Raw genomic sequence first — 15,771 nt, forward strand, 5'->3', positions numbered from 1 at the left:
GCACAATATTATAATTTTACTAATAATTTACGTTCTCAACCAAAATATCTTCCAATGAGACGACAAGCTTTTGGTATTTGGTTATCAATCAGTATTGGTCCAAACCGCGATTTTCGGAATTATCTTTCGTCGAGTATACATATACCCTTATTGGATGCACGTCACTTTACTAAACATTGACCGCAATTTCTTGAATATGTTTGTTCAAAATTTATCTTCTAATTGGTCAAGTTAACTCTCGTAAAGATTGAGAATTTAGTATTATCTATTTCTGTCAAGGGCAAACTAGATGAGGGACTAAAAATATTTAAGACAAAAGAACATCGTGTCTATTGTTCAAAGTTGAAAGTGAAATTTAATTTTTACAAAAAAACCGAGAGACGTAAGTGATGTTCATCCGGTTGAAATTGAAAGAGTTGGTGAAAGTTTAAGTTCGGAAATTTTCGTGCAATAGCATTAAAAGCGATTGAGCTTTTCTTCATAGATAGTTGTAGGTTTTCTCACAAAAGACTTTGTGAAAGTTAAAATTTTGATAACTTTAGGAGGTACACCTTCAAACCACAATTTCAAAACAATATCAGACGAAGAAATTAAGTATTTGCAAGTGGTGTTAAAAAGTTCCACGACCAACATTAAATCTCAGAAGTGATACCTCTACTTGCTGTAGCTGAACTTTCTAAGTATAGAAAGCAAGAAACTTTTGTGGTCAGAAATGGGGCTAACAGATGCATGTACCCAGATTGACACAGTTTCAACTTTCAAATACGAAATTAGTAAAGCTTCAAATGAGCACAGTGAACTTTCAACTACAAAATTTGCTGTCCAAAATGATTCCACAGTCAATTGGATTGAGAGGGCATAGTTGGAGGGGCAACGAAAACATGAATGCTAATATTATGCAGTGCATCGAATAGCCACCCGTCTGCTACAAGAACTGGGATCTCTACTGTATCTGGAATTTCTTAGCATGACTCCAAGCAAGATTTTGTCATGGTGAGGAGGAGTCAAATCACTGGGGTAAAACAAACAGTGATTGATGATGAGTCCATCTTAACGACCAAAAATAGGATTGATCAAATTCTATTGAGTCAATCAGTTCCAACAACACAAGTTTGTAATGAATGCAAAAGGACCTCTTCATTCAGAAACCGACCTGCAAAAGAAAGCTAAGCTTAAAAGAGGAACCAGCTATAAATCAACTTCATTTTAAAATGTGCTTACCTATGAATACTATTTTGTTCATCTGAGTCTCTTCATTTCTCCATTTACGACTTGGAACAATTTCATATATTTCTCTCACACCCTGCCAGATACAGTAGTCAATAAGTTATGACATAGACACCAAGAATCGATGTCCTACAGTAGATAGGATGAGATTGTACTGAAATGCTATTGCAATATTTCTTTCTAATTTCCAGAAAACACCGATAAATCCTCTTTTGCCTTTGTCTTGTAAGTAGAACTAAAGTAACATAATGGTTGAACCAACATTTTTGCGCAAGAGCACTATAGGCTAATCGAAGAATTGTCTGCGGCTCCAAAAGAACATAATAAAGGTGGAAACAACCCTTTCACTTCTTTTTCTGTTTCTAAAATTGACCTTGTTTTAAAGAGGTTGCCATCAGTAAAACAAAAGCAGTTGTATGATCCCTTCTCTTAATGATGCTTGCAGAAATCTTTGAATACAAAAACAGGAAATAGAAATGTTTTGCTTCACTAAATAGCCTTAGGTTCTACCTCACATAACTTGTAAAGTTGCAATACTAATATCGACACACATCTGCATGACCGAGATGTCTTTGATGGGGAATGGGGAAGACAAGTGGAATGGGGAATGCACTCTAGCAGAATCTTTCTTTGATTTGTACAGCCTGGTTGTTAATAGAAACTGTAGATTTTGTTTGGTCGGTGGAATATTATTATAAGATTACAGCTTGTGGAGATAGTAGTTGTCTTTAATAAAGGATTTCTTACCTGTAAAGTGTGGAGTTCATCCGAGTTTTTGACTCTTAAAATTCCCTTGCAACGATAAACATCCATGCCATACTTTTTATCCCAAAGGAGCTCTTCAAGCCATATGCGTACCTATTGCCAACAAGGCAAATGAGGACTTTAGTGATCCAAGATCGTGAACGGACAACTTTTCTGCATGAAATTTTGCGAAAACTACAACCAGAGCATAAAAAGGATAATAATATGGCTAAAAGAAATGGTCTTGAGGTGCACTCATCTTCATAGATCTTTATACTCCCTCTGTCCCAATTTATGTGGCATACTTTCCTTCTTAGTCTGTCCCGAAAAGAATGTCACCTGTCTATATTTAATAACACTTAACTTTATGAGATGATTTGCAGCCTCAAAAATATATAAGGCTTGTTTTGGACCACAAATTCTAAAAGTCTTCCTTTCTTTCTTAAACTCCGTGGCTAGTCAAATGGTTCCACATAAATTGGGATGGAAGGAATAGCACGTACTAGACCACCCAAAGGAAGAAAAGTTCTTCAAAGAGAGGAAAAAGATATCAGCCACTATTAGCATGGCGCTGTTTGCTTTCCAAGGAAAGAGTCACAGCTTAGCAAGCTCATATATTAGCACCCCTTTCAAAAAGTTACCTTATCAAGATCAATCTGCTCAGTATCACAGATGCACAATGTTCTGACTTCACTGTCATGAAGGCCTTTAGTAGTTAGAGATTTGTTCTCTTCTAACAATGCTTCCAGATGAGCAGCATGCTAAAAAAAAAAAGATTCAAAATAATGGAAGATTAAATAGCTCTCCATCTGCTGAGTAACTATATCTGAACATCGTGTATAAGGATCGTTGCTTACAGTAGGATCATATGCCTGGCAGTTTAATATCTTTGACAAATCAACTTGGCAACGCACAGTATGAATAATATTAGCAAGGGAATTAACATCACGTATTTCCTTCTCCAGTTCCTCTAGCACCGCTCCTGAGTCATCTTCAGAAACTAGATCAACCTTGTTAAGAATGATAACATCCTACATCCAACAGTTAACAAATAAGAGTTAGACATGATTTCATATCCAGACTTACTGTATGAAGTACAATCCCGATTAGCACCTATAAGAATGGGAAACAACCGCTAGAAAGTTGACAAAAGATTGAAGCCTGGGATGATTGAATGGAGAAACTAACATATCAATTACCGCAAATGCTATTTGTAAATAAGCTTCAGGAAATGAAGAGGATTCAGGATTTGGTTTTAGCTGATATCGAAGGTTCTTTGCATCAACAACCTGTCACAGAAGCAAAACCAATAAAAATCCAAAATCATGCAAAACTGGAAAATAAAATGGCAAAGATTTTAGAGCAACAAGAGAACCAGTTGCATATGAAGTTTAATCATACCAGAGTAAAATAAAAGGATGCAGAGTAAGTTAATAAGTATGTAAAATACACATCTAACCAGCAAAATATTTTGTAATCACCTATTGCTGATCTAAGATTGAAACCATAGAACTTTACGAATTCTAAATGGCTGCATTTCGCCGATAATATTCTTTTCTCCACAGAATAGTGAGGAAAAACTAAGGAAAATACTGAAAACTCTATAAAATAAGTTTTAAATCATTATAACACGAAACTCACAGTAATAATTGAGTCAAGCCTAACATCTGATTCCAGCTGATCATCCAACCAAAGCACAGATGCAAGAGGTGCAGGGTTTGCCAAACCAGTAGTCTCTAGCAATATATGGTCAAGTCTACAAACAAACAAAACAACTCCTCATCATTAGATTTAATAAGGCGAAATACTTTAGCAAACAACTACAGAATTTCACTGCCTTGCTCCAAACTTAACAAGTAAGGAAGGATCTTTCAAAGAACATACTTGTGCAAACAGATCACACGCAATAACATTCTTCTTTCCTTTACTGTATTTAATTCCCCACTCACTCACCCCCCAAAAAAGAAACAAAGAAAAACAAATTGGATCTTTCTCATTTCTTCTCTTTCTGCCATCCTAGCATTCTTCTATTCTTATGCATTTCCTTGCCTGTTTTCGTGCACGGCGCTCAGGAATTCTAACGCCAAAGTCCCTTAGAGATACTAATACGTTAAACGCCCACGAGAAAATTCGGGGAAAGAAAAAAAAGGTACCAGGTATTTGCACAGAAGATCTCATCAGATTCACATAGCATTTGCTCTAATCCGATTTCTTAAAGTGTAGAACTAAGGTTGCATAACAGAACAAAGTTATGCAGACTAAATCCAGCCCACAGCATAAATAAAATTTCATTTTGAAGTATATACAAATAAAAAATGAGAAAATAATGGCAACGGACAGTGTGAAATGAACCCATCTGCCCTATCCTTGGTGGGCACTTGTACAAGGCATTTGTGTTATAGGCAAATTGTAGACGGATTTAACGATACGATGCAAGGCATTTGTGTTATAGGCACTTGTACAAGGCATTTGTGTTATAAGTCAACGTGCAGAACCCCGGATTTAACGATACGATACAATAAAATTTAAACAACAATCAAAACAAACATGGTATTTAAAATAACAATACAATACAACAGGTAACAACTATCCCAGCATGTTATTAGTTGACACCACCACATGGTGAAGCAAGATCATCTAACCTTTCTTTTCTCTGAACAAGCTGTTCCAATGCTTGAACTAAACTATGTTTCACAGTACAGCAAATACACCCATTTGCAAGCTCTACCCATTCTTCCACAAGCCCTCCTTCTTCCCCTTCATTTATCATCGCTCTCTCAACTCCCAGCTCCTCCCCAAACTCATTCAGTATCACTGCTATTTTCTTCCCATGTTGCTCTTTCAATATATAATTGACCAACTAACAACAACAAGAGCAAGAACAAAAACAAAACAATTACTATGCGTCAATCCCAAACTAGTTAATATAACTTAGAGATATGGTCAAAAACACACCCGAGCTGTCACTTTTTCCCGAGTTTTACACCTTAACTATCATTTATTCCTTTTTCCTACCTGAATTATCACCATCTATTTAGCTAGTGTTTGGCCACAGATTTTGGATCAAATTTTGAAGATTTATCTTTAAATATATGTTTGGCCATGAAATTTGATCAGATTCTGAAAATTTATCTTCAAAATATTTTCAAGTTCCAAAAAACGACTCAGCCCAGTTTCTCCACTCACAAAACTTTAAATTTTTTCCAAGTAAATGCATGTCCAAACACAACTTTAAGTTCCAAAAATCACAACTTCAAAAACTCAAATTTACAAGTTTCAAGTTGCAACTTCAAAATCTATGTATGCCTCAAAGCTAACTAGGCCAAGTATCAGTTGTTCCCTTTTCTTACCTAAACTATCACTATCTACTCAATTGATAGTTGGCCTAGTCAAATTTTCACGTTTCAACTTCAAAATCTATGGCCGAATGGAAGCGTATTAAAACACACCTAATTGAGTAGATAGTGATAGTTCAAGGAGGAAAAGGAAAAGGGAACAACTAATAGTTGTCTTAGTCAGCTTCAAAGTGTGTATTATTAACATAGATGGTGATAGTTCAGGTAGGAAAAGGGAACAACTGATAGTTAGCCTAGTCAGCTTCAAAGTGTATATAAATACATAGATGGTGATAGTCCAGATAGCAAAAGGAACAACTGATAGTTGGCCTGGTCAGCTTCAAAGTGTATATTAATACATAGATGGTGATAGTTCAGGTCGAAAAAAGGAACAACTGATAGTTAGCCTAGTCAGCTTCAAAGTGTGTATTATTACCATAGATGGTGATAGTCCAGGTAGCAAAAGGAACAACTGATAGTTGGCCTAATCAGCTTCAAAGTGTATATTAATACATAGATGATGATAGTTTAGATAGAAAAAGGAACAACTGATAGTTAGCCTAGTCAGCTTCAAAGTATATATTAATACATAGACGGTGATAGTTCAGGTAGGAAAAAGGAACAACTAAAAGTTAGCCTAGCCTAAAGTGTGTATTAATACACGAGATGGTAATAGTCCAATACATAGATGGTCATAGTTTAGGTAAAAAAAAAAAAAAAGAACAAGTGATAGTTAGCCTAGTCAGCTTCAAGATATGTATTAATACATAGGTGGTAATAGTCCAGGTAGCAAAAGGAACAAGTGATAGTTAGCCTAGTCAGCTTCAAGATATGTATTAATACATAGATGGTGATAGTTCAGGTAGGATAAAGGAACAACTGATAGTTGGCCTAATCAGCTTCAAAGTGTGTTCTAATACATAGACAGTGATAGTTCAGGTAGGAAAAAGGAACAGTTCATAGTTAGCCTAGTCAGCTTCAAAGCGTGTATTAATACATAGATGATATTAATTCAGGTAGCAAAAAGGAACAACTGATAATTAAAGTGTGAAACTCGCAAAAAATTGATAGTTCAGATAAAACTATAAGTTATTAATTGAAATAAAAATAACAACAAAATTTTGTAACTTTTAGAAGAAGTAGAATAATATTTACAGTGGATTTTCCGGAACCAAGATAACCGGTGATAACGGTAACGCCAACTGGAGGAAACTCTGAGTTTTCCGTTAGTTGAAGGGCGTCGTTAATTTCGACGGCGAGTGGTGCTTCTTCATCGGAATCTTCCATACTCAGTCCCTTTAGTTGATTCTCCATTTTTGGAAGGAGAATAGCAAGTGTAAAATAACGGAGTTTATATTATTCGGCCAAAAAATGAAGAGGGGCAAAATGGACATTTTAAGTACAAATTAAAGGAAGTAATTGCATGGCTTAGCCTTCAAGTAATTGCACGGCTTAGCCCTTCAAATGGACTGGTCTTTAATTTTTGTCCTTCAAAATTAAACGTATGTCTATAGAGACACAAATTAGACATCATAATCTCCACAAGTTACGTAAAGACTTGTACCCTGTAGTGACTGCCTTAAAGGTTGAGTTTTGTCTGCGCTTTACAGAATTTACGACAAATTGCGAATCAGAACATATTACGTATTATTTTTAATTTTTCACTATCGGGAGGGTGGGGGTTCGAACCCATGAGCTTTAAAAGTAAGGCAAAAATAAAGATCACCTCGAATAAGCATATATATATATATATATATATATATATGTTGCGCGTATGAAGAATTATTAGAAATTTCAACGAATATTAACTTCTGAGTCCAGCGACCAGCGGTAAGAACATAAAGATTGAACACATCAAGTTCAAATTCTGGATTCGATTCTGAACAAGCATAACAAACATATGTTCCATCAATAACATTTCAGATTTGATTTTGCTTGACATACAGAGAAGATGGTTGCAATGTGAAGGAATACGTAGTGTTGTGGCTATTGGACAACTGGTAATCGCAAACTGGATTCTCCTCTAAGGTTTGGTTTATACATCCCAAATTCTGTGAAATGGTCCAAGCATTTCTTGTCTTCTGCTCAAGTAAATATCACAAGCACACTCACTTTACACAAATTGACAACACAGAGTTGTCAATAGTAAATCATTTAAACATACTTATGATTCCTTGTAAGTACCTTATATTGTGATCAACAACAACATGTTGGAATTCTTAAATACGTGTTGAAGTTGATCCTGAAATTTTGTAGGACATCTAAACTAGCCCTTGCTGAAGTAGTTAAGAATAAAAGAACATAAGAGTTCAAATCCCAGCAAAGCAAATAATGTCTTGTAATTTCATCGCATCTGCCTAAGTGGAGTTAACTACAGTGTAGTGTGGTGAGGTAGCTAGTGCAAGAGTCGAGGTGTGGTCTAAAAAGACTCTATGCACCATTGTTACTTAAAAAACAGAATAAACGACTCGTATAGACATACTTTTAGAACTGAGAAACCAGTGAGCAGATAGTGCGAAATGAAAACCAATGCAAGGGCAAGAACTCATTATCGACACTCTGCTAATAGACCCCCTCCTTTGAACATAGATCTAATTAGAACTCCCACTCAGAATGGTTACTGGACAAGGATTGGTTGTCTTTCGAACATCGGATCTCGAGTACAAGCCAAGGAGAAAGACTGCCATCTCAGGCATACCATCGATGTGTTGAAAGAAAAGGACAGGCAAAAAACGCTGAATTGACAGATATAGGTTTCGATAAGCTCCACTTCCCATCTTTGATTTGTCAAACTGGGGAAGCTATTAGCAAAGTTGGATTATGCACCAAAACAGGCAATTTAACCTTAGCAGTCCAAAATTATGGTGAAGAGAGAGAGAGAGAGAGACGTATATTCATAAATAACACACCAGTATCGCCAACGGGATACTTTAACCAAAGAATTCTAATACAGGAAAAATAGGCAATGCAATTCTCATATATATTGCATGACAAAGAGATCCCACTTCATGTTGACTGAATTGACAGTCAAAGGCTTCCACAAGTAATGTTTACTCCTTGACATTAACACCATGTACAAAAGCAGGAAAGTGATCAACAAAATTTGTCACTTATCTTATTGACAAAAGTGTTTTGTAGACCATGTGTGGTATAGTGCCCAATGACAGGCTTCCAACTTGGAATAGAAACTGAATTTAAGCCATCACAAAAGAATAAGCAATCTAGTAACGCAGCCAGTATGTCCTGCGTCTGAACCAGTTATAATCAGGCAAATCCTGAATTGGTCCCCTTGCTGATATTGCAATGTCCTACAGGAGTAAAAAAAAACATAGAAAAGAAGGTTCAATCCTATAGTTAACTAGCATATGTAACGGATTCAGGACAAATAAGATGAATATTAACAAATCCGCGTGTTAATAAAAATATCTTCCCGTGATTTTATAGCCTATACGAATTGCTCTGCTGTCGATTACAGAGGTACAACACTCCATAATTAAACATCTACTGCAGTGAGCTTAAGATGGTTTTTATAGATCAAACGGGATGTTTTATGTTTAAGCTTATTGATTATTTGAAAAAGGAACATACAAAAACTGGGTCCCTTCTGCAATCCAGAAAGAATTCAGCAACCATCACATACACAAAGCTACAGCCCAGGGCATTGTGATAAGAAGTTAAGGATAGTCACTTGTTTTATTCCAGGATTACTGAAGAAACGAAGCTTATCTAAGACTAGCTTTCAGTAAATCTACACTGACAAAAAAAATTGGTGCAATTTTATTTTAAAAAGTTATTGACTGAAACTAGATATACTGGAGACATCAGGGGCTTACCCTGTCAAAAATAAAACGATTTGCAACTCGCTTGATAGTTCCGGCATCGACACTGTCAATTCTGGCAAATAACTCAGCATATGGAATTCTGCGGCCATACGTTATTAACTGCAACAAAAATAAACTTCCAACTGTAAGTAAATTTAGTAATTTCAAAGGAAGGTATCAAGTGTCAAGAGTGCATTCAAGGGCATCTATTTGACCACAAAGCACCCAAGCATACAGAAAACAATCTGTTATACTGAAGAGAGTAACTCAACTAACTATGGTAATGCTCCTACCATCTAGCCGTCTAGGTTTCCATTCATTTACAGGAAAAGTGACATGCACAAGCTTTTTAGCTCCTGCTTTCCTTCGATTAATCTGTTATACTGGAGGGACGTGCACCCCCTATAGCAGAGCCTTTATTTTATTTTATTTTTTACGATGATAGCAAAGCCTTGTTTGATGAAGTTAGGAACAAGGAGACTAAAATGTCTCAGATCTAGGGAGCTAAAAGCTCTGTCCTGTCATTGTTTCTGGTTACAAATATATTCTGTGATTTTACCTGCCGTCCAATGTCTTCAGCAGTAGGGCCCGATCCATCAATGTGGAGCATTAAAGAAGATTTCAGCTGCAGAATATTAAGTACAGAAAATATAAGTTCTTGATAATGCTAAAAGGACATGCAGTCAACAGCGAAAGGTCCCTAGAAATAAGATGGAGGCAATAACAATTTCCTCTAAAATAGGTCCAAAAGAAAAGCTGGGGAGTGAACGAATACCTGATTACGTGCGCGAACCACATCAGCTTCAGACACTCTGTAACTTAACTTGCATATTGCATTCATCATGACATAAGCTAAGTCACTCAAGCAATCAGGCTGTAATAAGCAGAAAACATGGATGAGTTTTCATGTCTCGCTCCTAATGCATAGATCCCTTATATTCATTACAAAAATCACAACAAATCACATCACAATACAAAGTTAATGATACAGAAATAGTTGAGATTTGGTAAACAAAGGTAGTGGAAATTTCCTTCTAAACAAAATTGACATGCAATAGATGTACTCTATCCTATGTTACAGACTCAGGTATGGGTATCAAATACAAGTATGAATTATATAGGAGGTCAGATTCGCTTCCCATAAATTTAAGGGCCGTTTGATTTGGATTTAGGAGGTATAATCTCCATATATAAATCAACATAAGTTTATAACGTTTTGGTTGGGATTTGAGAAGATTTAATCTCCACATAGAAATCAGCATTAATTAAGTCTCCCTTGAACAAGTAATCCCAACCATAAGTATTTCATAAACAATCCTGTGTGCATTTTTTTGCACAATGAGCAGCATGGACACCCACAGTTGCTTGGAATCAATTTTTTACTGTTACATAAATTAGTAATCCATGCATACAACAACTTTCCAGACAAAAAGCTGGAGATGGAAGCAATGACTGATGCCCTCCAAAAATACAGCCTTGGCAAATCACTAGTAGTTTCTCATGTAGTGACTTGCCTAAGATTCCTCGATTATCTTCATTGGAGATTAAGAAAATAGTGACACTGAAATCTGTTCAGCATACAAGAGTACTTTACAGGTGTTGCACAAACAGAACCAGAAGGCCCAATGAGTCCATAGCAAAAGAGAGGGAAGGAAGAAGCCAAATTCTTTTTGGGGGTAATTGCTCTTACTGACCCAACATAATCGACTTAGGTTTCCAGGTCCAAAAGCACACTTTCCCTTCACTGACCATAAAATTGCACAAAAAGAAGAAAACCAGCTGAAAAAGCTAATATATATAGATTGGCAGTTATACACTATTAACCATTCAAGTGAAACAAACAATTTTGAGTACATAACAAACTTCCAAGAGGAGAAAAGGCTAATACTAGAGCAATTCAAGATAAGCACAAACTCCACAACATCTCTATCTACATGTCAAAGAAAAGGGAGGCATTAATTCTTCTAAGCATGTAGGAACCATATATAAAGTCACTCACCTTGGCTTCAGCGTAGACACCAAACAGACCTGTATCCTTGTAGTTGGTGTTAAAAGCCATCACACTCTCAGCTAGCTCATTAATGGCCACCCTTTGTACAAGCTCAGAACTGTTCAAAGATCATATACCAATGAAATAAGAGAAATTAGCAAGGCAGATTCAGTAATTTTATATTTTGTGGAAAAAAAAAAACAATTCAACTAAAATCTCCAAACAACGCCCAGAAATGCCTTTACATGGAACTAATAGATGAAGCATTAAGAAACAACAAATAGCATTTGTCTTTTCTGTAAGGGCCACTTGTTGGCTGCTGGCTAGTACTCAAAAACTTCTCTTGAAGCATGGAAAAAAATTAACTTGTTTATTTCTCAAGTAAATGAGAAGGACCAACCCCATGTGCTTTCCTCCTCCTGAAGTTTTGTTCCATGATCCCAGCATTTGTTGCATGACCATCAGAGCTATGGAATCAGGGTCTGTCCATGATGCTCCACTAAATGCAACAGCGAATTGAGCAAGAGGCAGATCATCGTCTATGATACGTATCTATTTATGTAGAAGAAGAACAAAATAAGTAAAGAAGTTCACATAAAACACATGAAGTGGAACAGGTAATAACTAAGTAGTGAATCCACACCTCTGAACCTGTAAATATTGCTGGCTCATCTGCCACCAATTGGGAAGTGGTAATAGGATTAGATGATAGTTTTGTAAAATGTTTCTTCACTTGCTCAACGACATCTTCATGCTTCACAGCTCCAGCAGCAGAAACTACCTACAGCAAAGACTTAAATGCCGCTTTTAGTCTGGTAGAAGTTTGATCCAAAACACAGTTAACAAAACTTTAACTCCCCCCTTTTCACGTACATGGGATTTTTTTATGATATGATTAGGCTTGGAATGGAAGGTAATATAACACCACACTGGAGAAAGATTGATTGTCAATCATTTTGATAAAGGAAGAGTAAAGTGGAATCACTTTAACGTTGATTGTCAATCATTTTGATAAAGGAAGAGTAAAGTGGAATCACTTTAACGTTTGCTCCTATAATGAAGGTGCAATTTTTAGGGAAGGGGCAATCATTTTGACTTGACCCCAGATGAAATCAATGAAATTCAATTTGAAATAGAGGATGAAGACTAAACGGTAGTTTCTTTTTCCTTTTTCTTAAACAGAAGAAGCCAGAGCAATTAGCAAAGAAGTCACCAACAGATACTGCATCAGCAATGAAGGTTCAGTACCATTCTATGAGCACCATAGTGGGTTGAAATGTAATCTTGAATATGAGCTCTTGTCATTTTCTCAATGTTCTGGGCAGGTCCAAGAATCGTTCTACCCAGTGGAGTGTATTGGAATGCAGTAGTATGTAACTGGTCAAAGATGACTTCCTCGGCCTGTTTTTCCACCTACAAGAAGATTGTCCAACATGAAGACTCGCAAACATTGAGATTAAATAAGGCCCCTAACAAAGAACTCACAAGATATTGTAATTTTCTACAGATAACTGCAGAGTACAGATACAAACTCCTCTACTAAACTGTAAGTCTACAACAGATGAATTAACAGTGTAACTTAACGAAAACCTACCTGACTCAACATGAACAAATACACCTGCTGAACAGATTTGCAAGCAAACCAAATACAGATTACATGGCCAACTAGGGTCACCCGTCATTGGAAAAGCTAAAGAGGCTATTGTCTAGTCTGATTAGGTACGAATTAGGCATACCATTTGAAATCATTGCAACTACTGACCATTGTCCTCATATAGATTTATGAGCCAGAATGATTTGCAAGCAAGATAGCCTCTGAGCAAACAGCCCAGGACCACTATAACACTGGCTAACAGGAATGAAGCTAGCGATAATATCAAGTCTATATATATATATACTGACCAAGTTACTGGCACTTTGATAGATGAGCACATCTAACTTGCCAACACTACCCTTTCTAACCATTTCATTAGCTAAGAATTTATTAGTGTCAATTTTCCATCCATTTATTTATTCTTTTAATTAATTATAAATTTGAAAATTCCTCTTACCAGATGGTTGTTCGCTACAGCCTTTAAGTGTCGCCTAGCCTCTCCCGTGTACAAAATCAGATATCTCAATATAAGTTAACATATTAGACAATCAATTACAGTGCATTGATATGATAAAATGGTCAAACATTTTTTAACCACACTTCATCTGAAAGAAAACTTTATGTAGCCCCAGAAAATTTGGCGTTCTAATCATGTGTCAGTTTCAATCACTAAGACCCCCACTTATATTTTTTCAGACAACAGATAAATGAAAGGAGGTTTTATGAAAATATCAAATATAGCCGGTTTCTGCACAGTCAAAAAATAAAGATGAAATACCACCACTTCAACCAGTCAAGAATCAAATAAGGAACAATTAATAAATATATCATGCTAAACAAATTAGAGACTATGCACCAGCTGCTTAATCTAGCTCTACGCCATCACATTGCATCAAATATGTTGCATGTTGCCCAAATAGACAGGCAGAATCATCATAGCACATTTTCATCTCACTGTAAATGGTCTCAAAATACTTCTCAAGGATTTCTTAGATAAATGTGACAACTTCCTCTGACGCTGGAGACACTCACTTTAACAAATCTTCTTTTTTTTTTTTTTTTTTTTTTTTTTTTTTGAAGGTATTCACTTTAACAAAACCATTGTACATGTTATATTTAAACTACTCACTCTGAAAGCTAAAAAGAGAGAACCTACTAGTATAACGTAGACTCGCTATATTCTGAATCGCATTGGTGGAACAGGACACCAACTTCTATTATTTATTTATTTTGTTGAAGTAAGTTGTTGCATTAAAAAAGGACACCAACTTCTATTATGTATCCTAGCTTAAGTAGCTAACTTCCCAACTAAACAAAATAAGTACTCTAGATCATTAACTTCAAATGCATAAGCGACTGATAGAGCTCCTACAAGTGGCAACTTTCTTCTTCCATATGAATCACCAAAAACCTCTTGAGAACAGTTTGCATTGGTACATTATATGATAATTGCATCCCCAAATACTTTTGCTCTAACAATCATTTCAATCATGCTTTCTTGAAGACAATAATATTTTTTGGTAAATCTTACGAATAATTGATACTCCTTCTGTCCCATTTTACATACATTGTTAATATTCAGGAAATCAACCTGTTTTTTCTTTAACTACAATTTTTGTCACACACTTCCTAATTATTATATTAATTATAAAAGATTGTGATTTGTAGTACTAGTTTCTAATCAAGTTAATTACAACAAATTATAACAAACAAAGACCAAATCAAGTATACATTATGAACCAAATAAACATCATTTCTTTCCTCATTAACTCTTCCATTTCCCTCAGAATCACACTAAGAATAACTCATACTCCTTCTATCCAATTTTATATACATAATTAATATTCGGCCAATCAACCTGTTTTTTCTTTAACTACATTTTTTTCACACACTTCCTAAATTTTATTATATTAAATAAAGATTGTGGTTTGTAGTACTAGTTTCTAAACAAGTGAATTATAACAAATTTTAACAAAGAAAGACCAAATCCAGTATACATTATGAACCAACAAAGATCATTTCTTTCCTCATACCTCTTCCATTGATACTCCTTCCATCCCATTTTACATACATTGTTAATATTCGGGCACCTGTTTTTTTTCCCACTACAATTTTTTCACACACTTCCTATTACATTGATTAGGGTTAACTACACTAAACACCCCTGTATTACGATTAGGTTGCGAATAATTTTTTAAAATGAAACACTTACTTACACCCATCTTATGAAAATCCAGCACTTATAACAAAGAAACACCAAATATCAAATATAGCCGGTTACTGCACAGGCTAAAAATAAAGATGAAATGCCACCATTTCAACCAGTCAAGAATCAAATAAAGGAATAATTAATAAATATATGATACTAAAATAAGTAGAAACTATGCACCAGCTGCTTCATCTAGCGCTACGCCATCACATTGCATCAAATATGTTGCATCTTGCTCAAATAGACAGGCAGAATCATCATAGCACATTTTCATCTCACTGTAAATGATATCAAAATACTTCTCAAGGATTTCCTAGATAAGAGTAACAACTTTCTCTGACGCTGGAGACATTCACTTTAACAAGATCTTTTTTTTTTTTTTGTTGTTGATAAGGTAAGGTTGGCATAGCGCAAGCTGGTTAAGGTGACCAGGAGGTCACGGGTTCGAGCCGTGAAACAGCCTCTTGCAGAAATGCAAGGTAAGGCTACGTACAATAGACCTTTGTGGTCCGGCCCTTCCCCGGACCCCGCGCATAGCGAGAGCTTAGTGCACCGGGCTGCCCTTTGTTGTTGATAAGGTAAGGTATTCACTTTAACAAAATCATTGTAAAAGTTTTATATTTAAACTACTCACTCTGAAAGCTAAAAAGAGAGAACCTACAAGTACAAGGTAGACTCGCTAGCTGAAGTTTTTTCTTTAACTACAATTTTTTCCCACACTTCCTAAACATTATATTAATTAAAGATTGTGTTTTGTAGTACTAGTTTCTAAACAAGTGCATTATAACAAAGATACACCAAATCAAGTACATACATTATTATGAACCAAATAAACATCATTTCTTTCCCCA

The 15,771-nt window shown here is 35.7% G+C and overlaps 2 protein-coding genes across 2 annotated transcripts; both read right to left on the minus strand.

The window, feature by feature from the left end:
• Positions 1-758: 758 nt before the first annotated feature.
• Positions 759-6,674, minus strand: LOC132067859 (uncharacterized). Its single transcript, XM_059461242.1, has 9 exons — positions 6,462-6,674; positions 4,614-4,831; positions 3,613-3,727; positions 3,171-3,260; positions 2,829-3,002; positions 2,613-2,732; positions 1,975-2,085; positions 1,222-1,303; positions 759-1,153 (listed from the first exon to the last, which is right to left on the minus strand). Exons 1-9 carry the CDS (start codon positions 6,618-6,620, stop codon positions 1,089-1,091), a joined length of 1,134 nt encoding a protein of 377 aa, XP_059317225.1. The 5' UTR covers positions 6,621-6,674; the 3' UTR covers positions 759-1,088.
• A 1,504-nt stretch (positions 6,675-8,178) lies between these two features.
• On the minus strand, positions 8,179-12,555 carry LOC132067860 (probable mitochondrial-processing peptidase subunit beta, mitochondrial). Its single transcript, XM_059461243.1, has 8 exons — positions 12,366-12,555; positions 11,761-11,898; positions 11,518-11,669; positions 11,127-11,235; positions 9,903-10,001; positions 9,687-9,752; positions 9,140-9,247; positions 8,179-8,614 (listed from the first exon to the last, which is right to left on the minus strand). The coding sequence occupies exons 1-8, from the start codon at positions 12,420-12,422 to the stop codon at positions 8,528-8,530; spliced, it is 816 nt and encodes a 271-aa protein (XP_059317226.1). The 5' UTR covers positions 12,423-12,555; the 3' UTR covers positions 8,179-8,527.
• Positions 12,556-15,771: the final 3,216 nt, after the last annotated feature.

This window comes from Lycium ferocissimum, chromosome 8 (assembly GCF_029784015.1).
Source record: "Lycium ferocissimum isolate CSIRO_LF1 chromosome 8, AGI_CSIRO_Lferr_CH_V1, whole genome shotgun sequence".
NCBI classification, from domain to species: Eukaryota; Viridiplantae; Streptophyta; class Magnoliopsida; order Solanales; family Solanaceae; genus Lycium; species Lycium ferocissimum.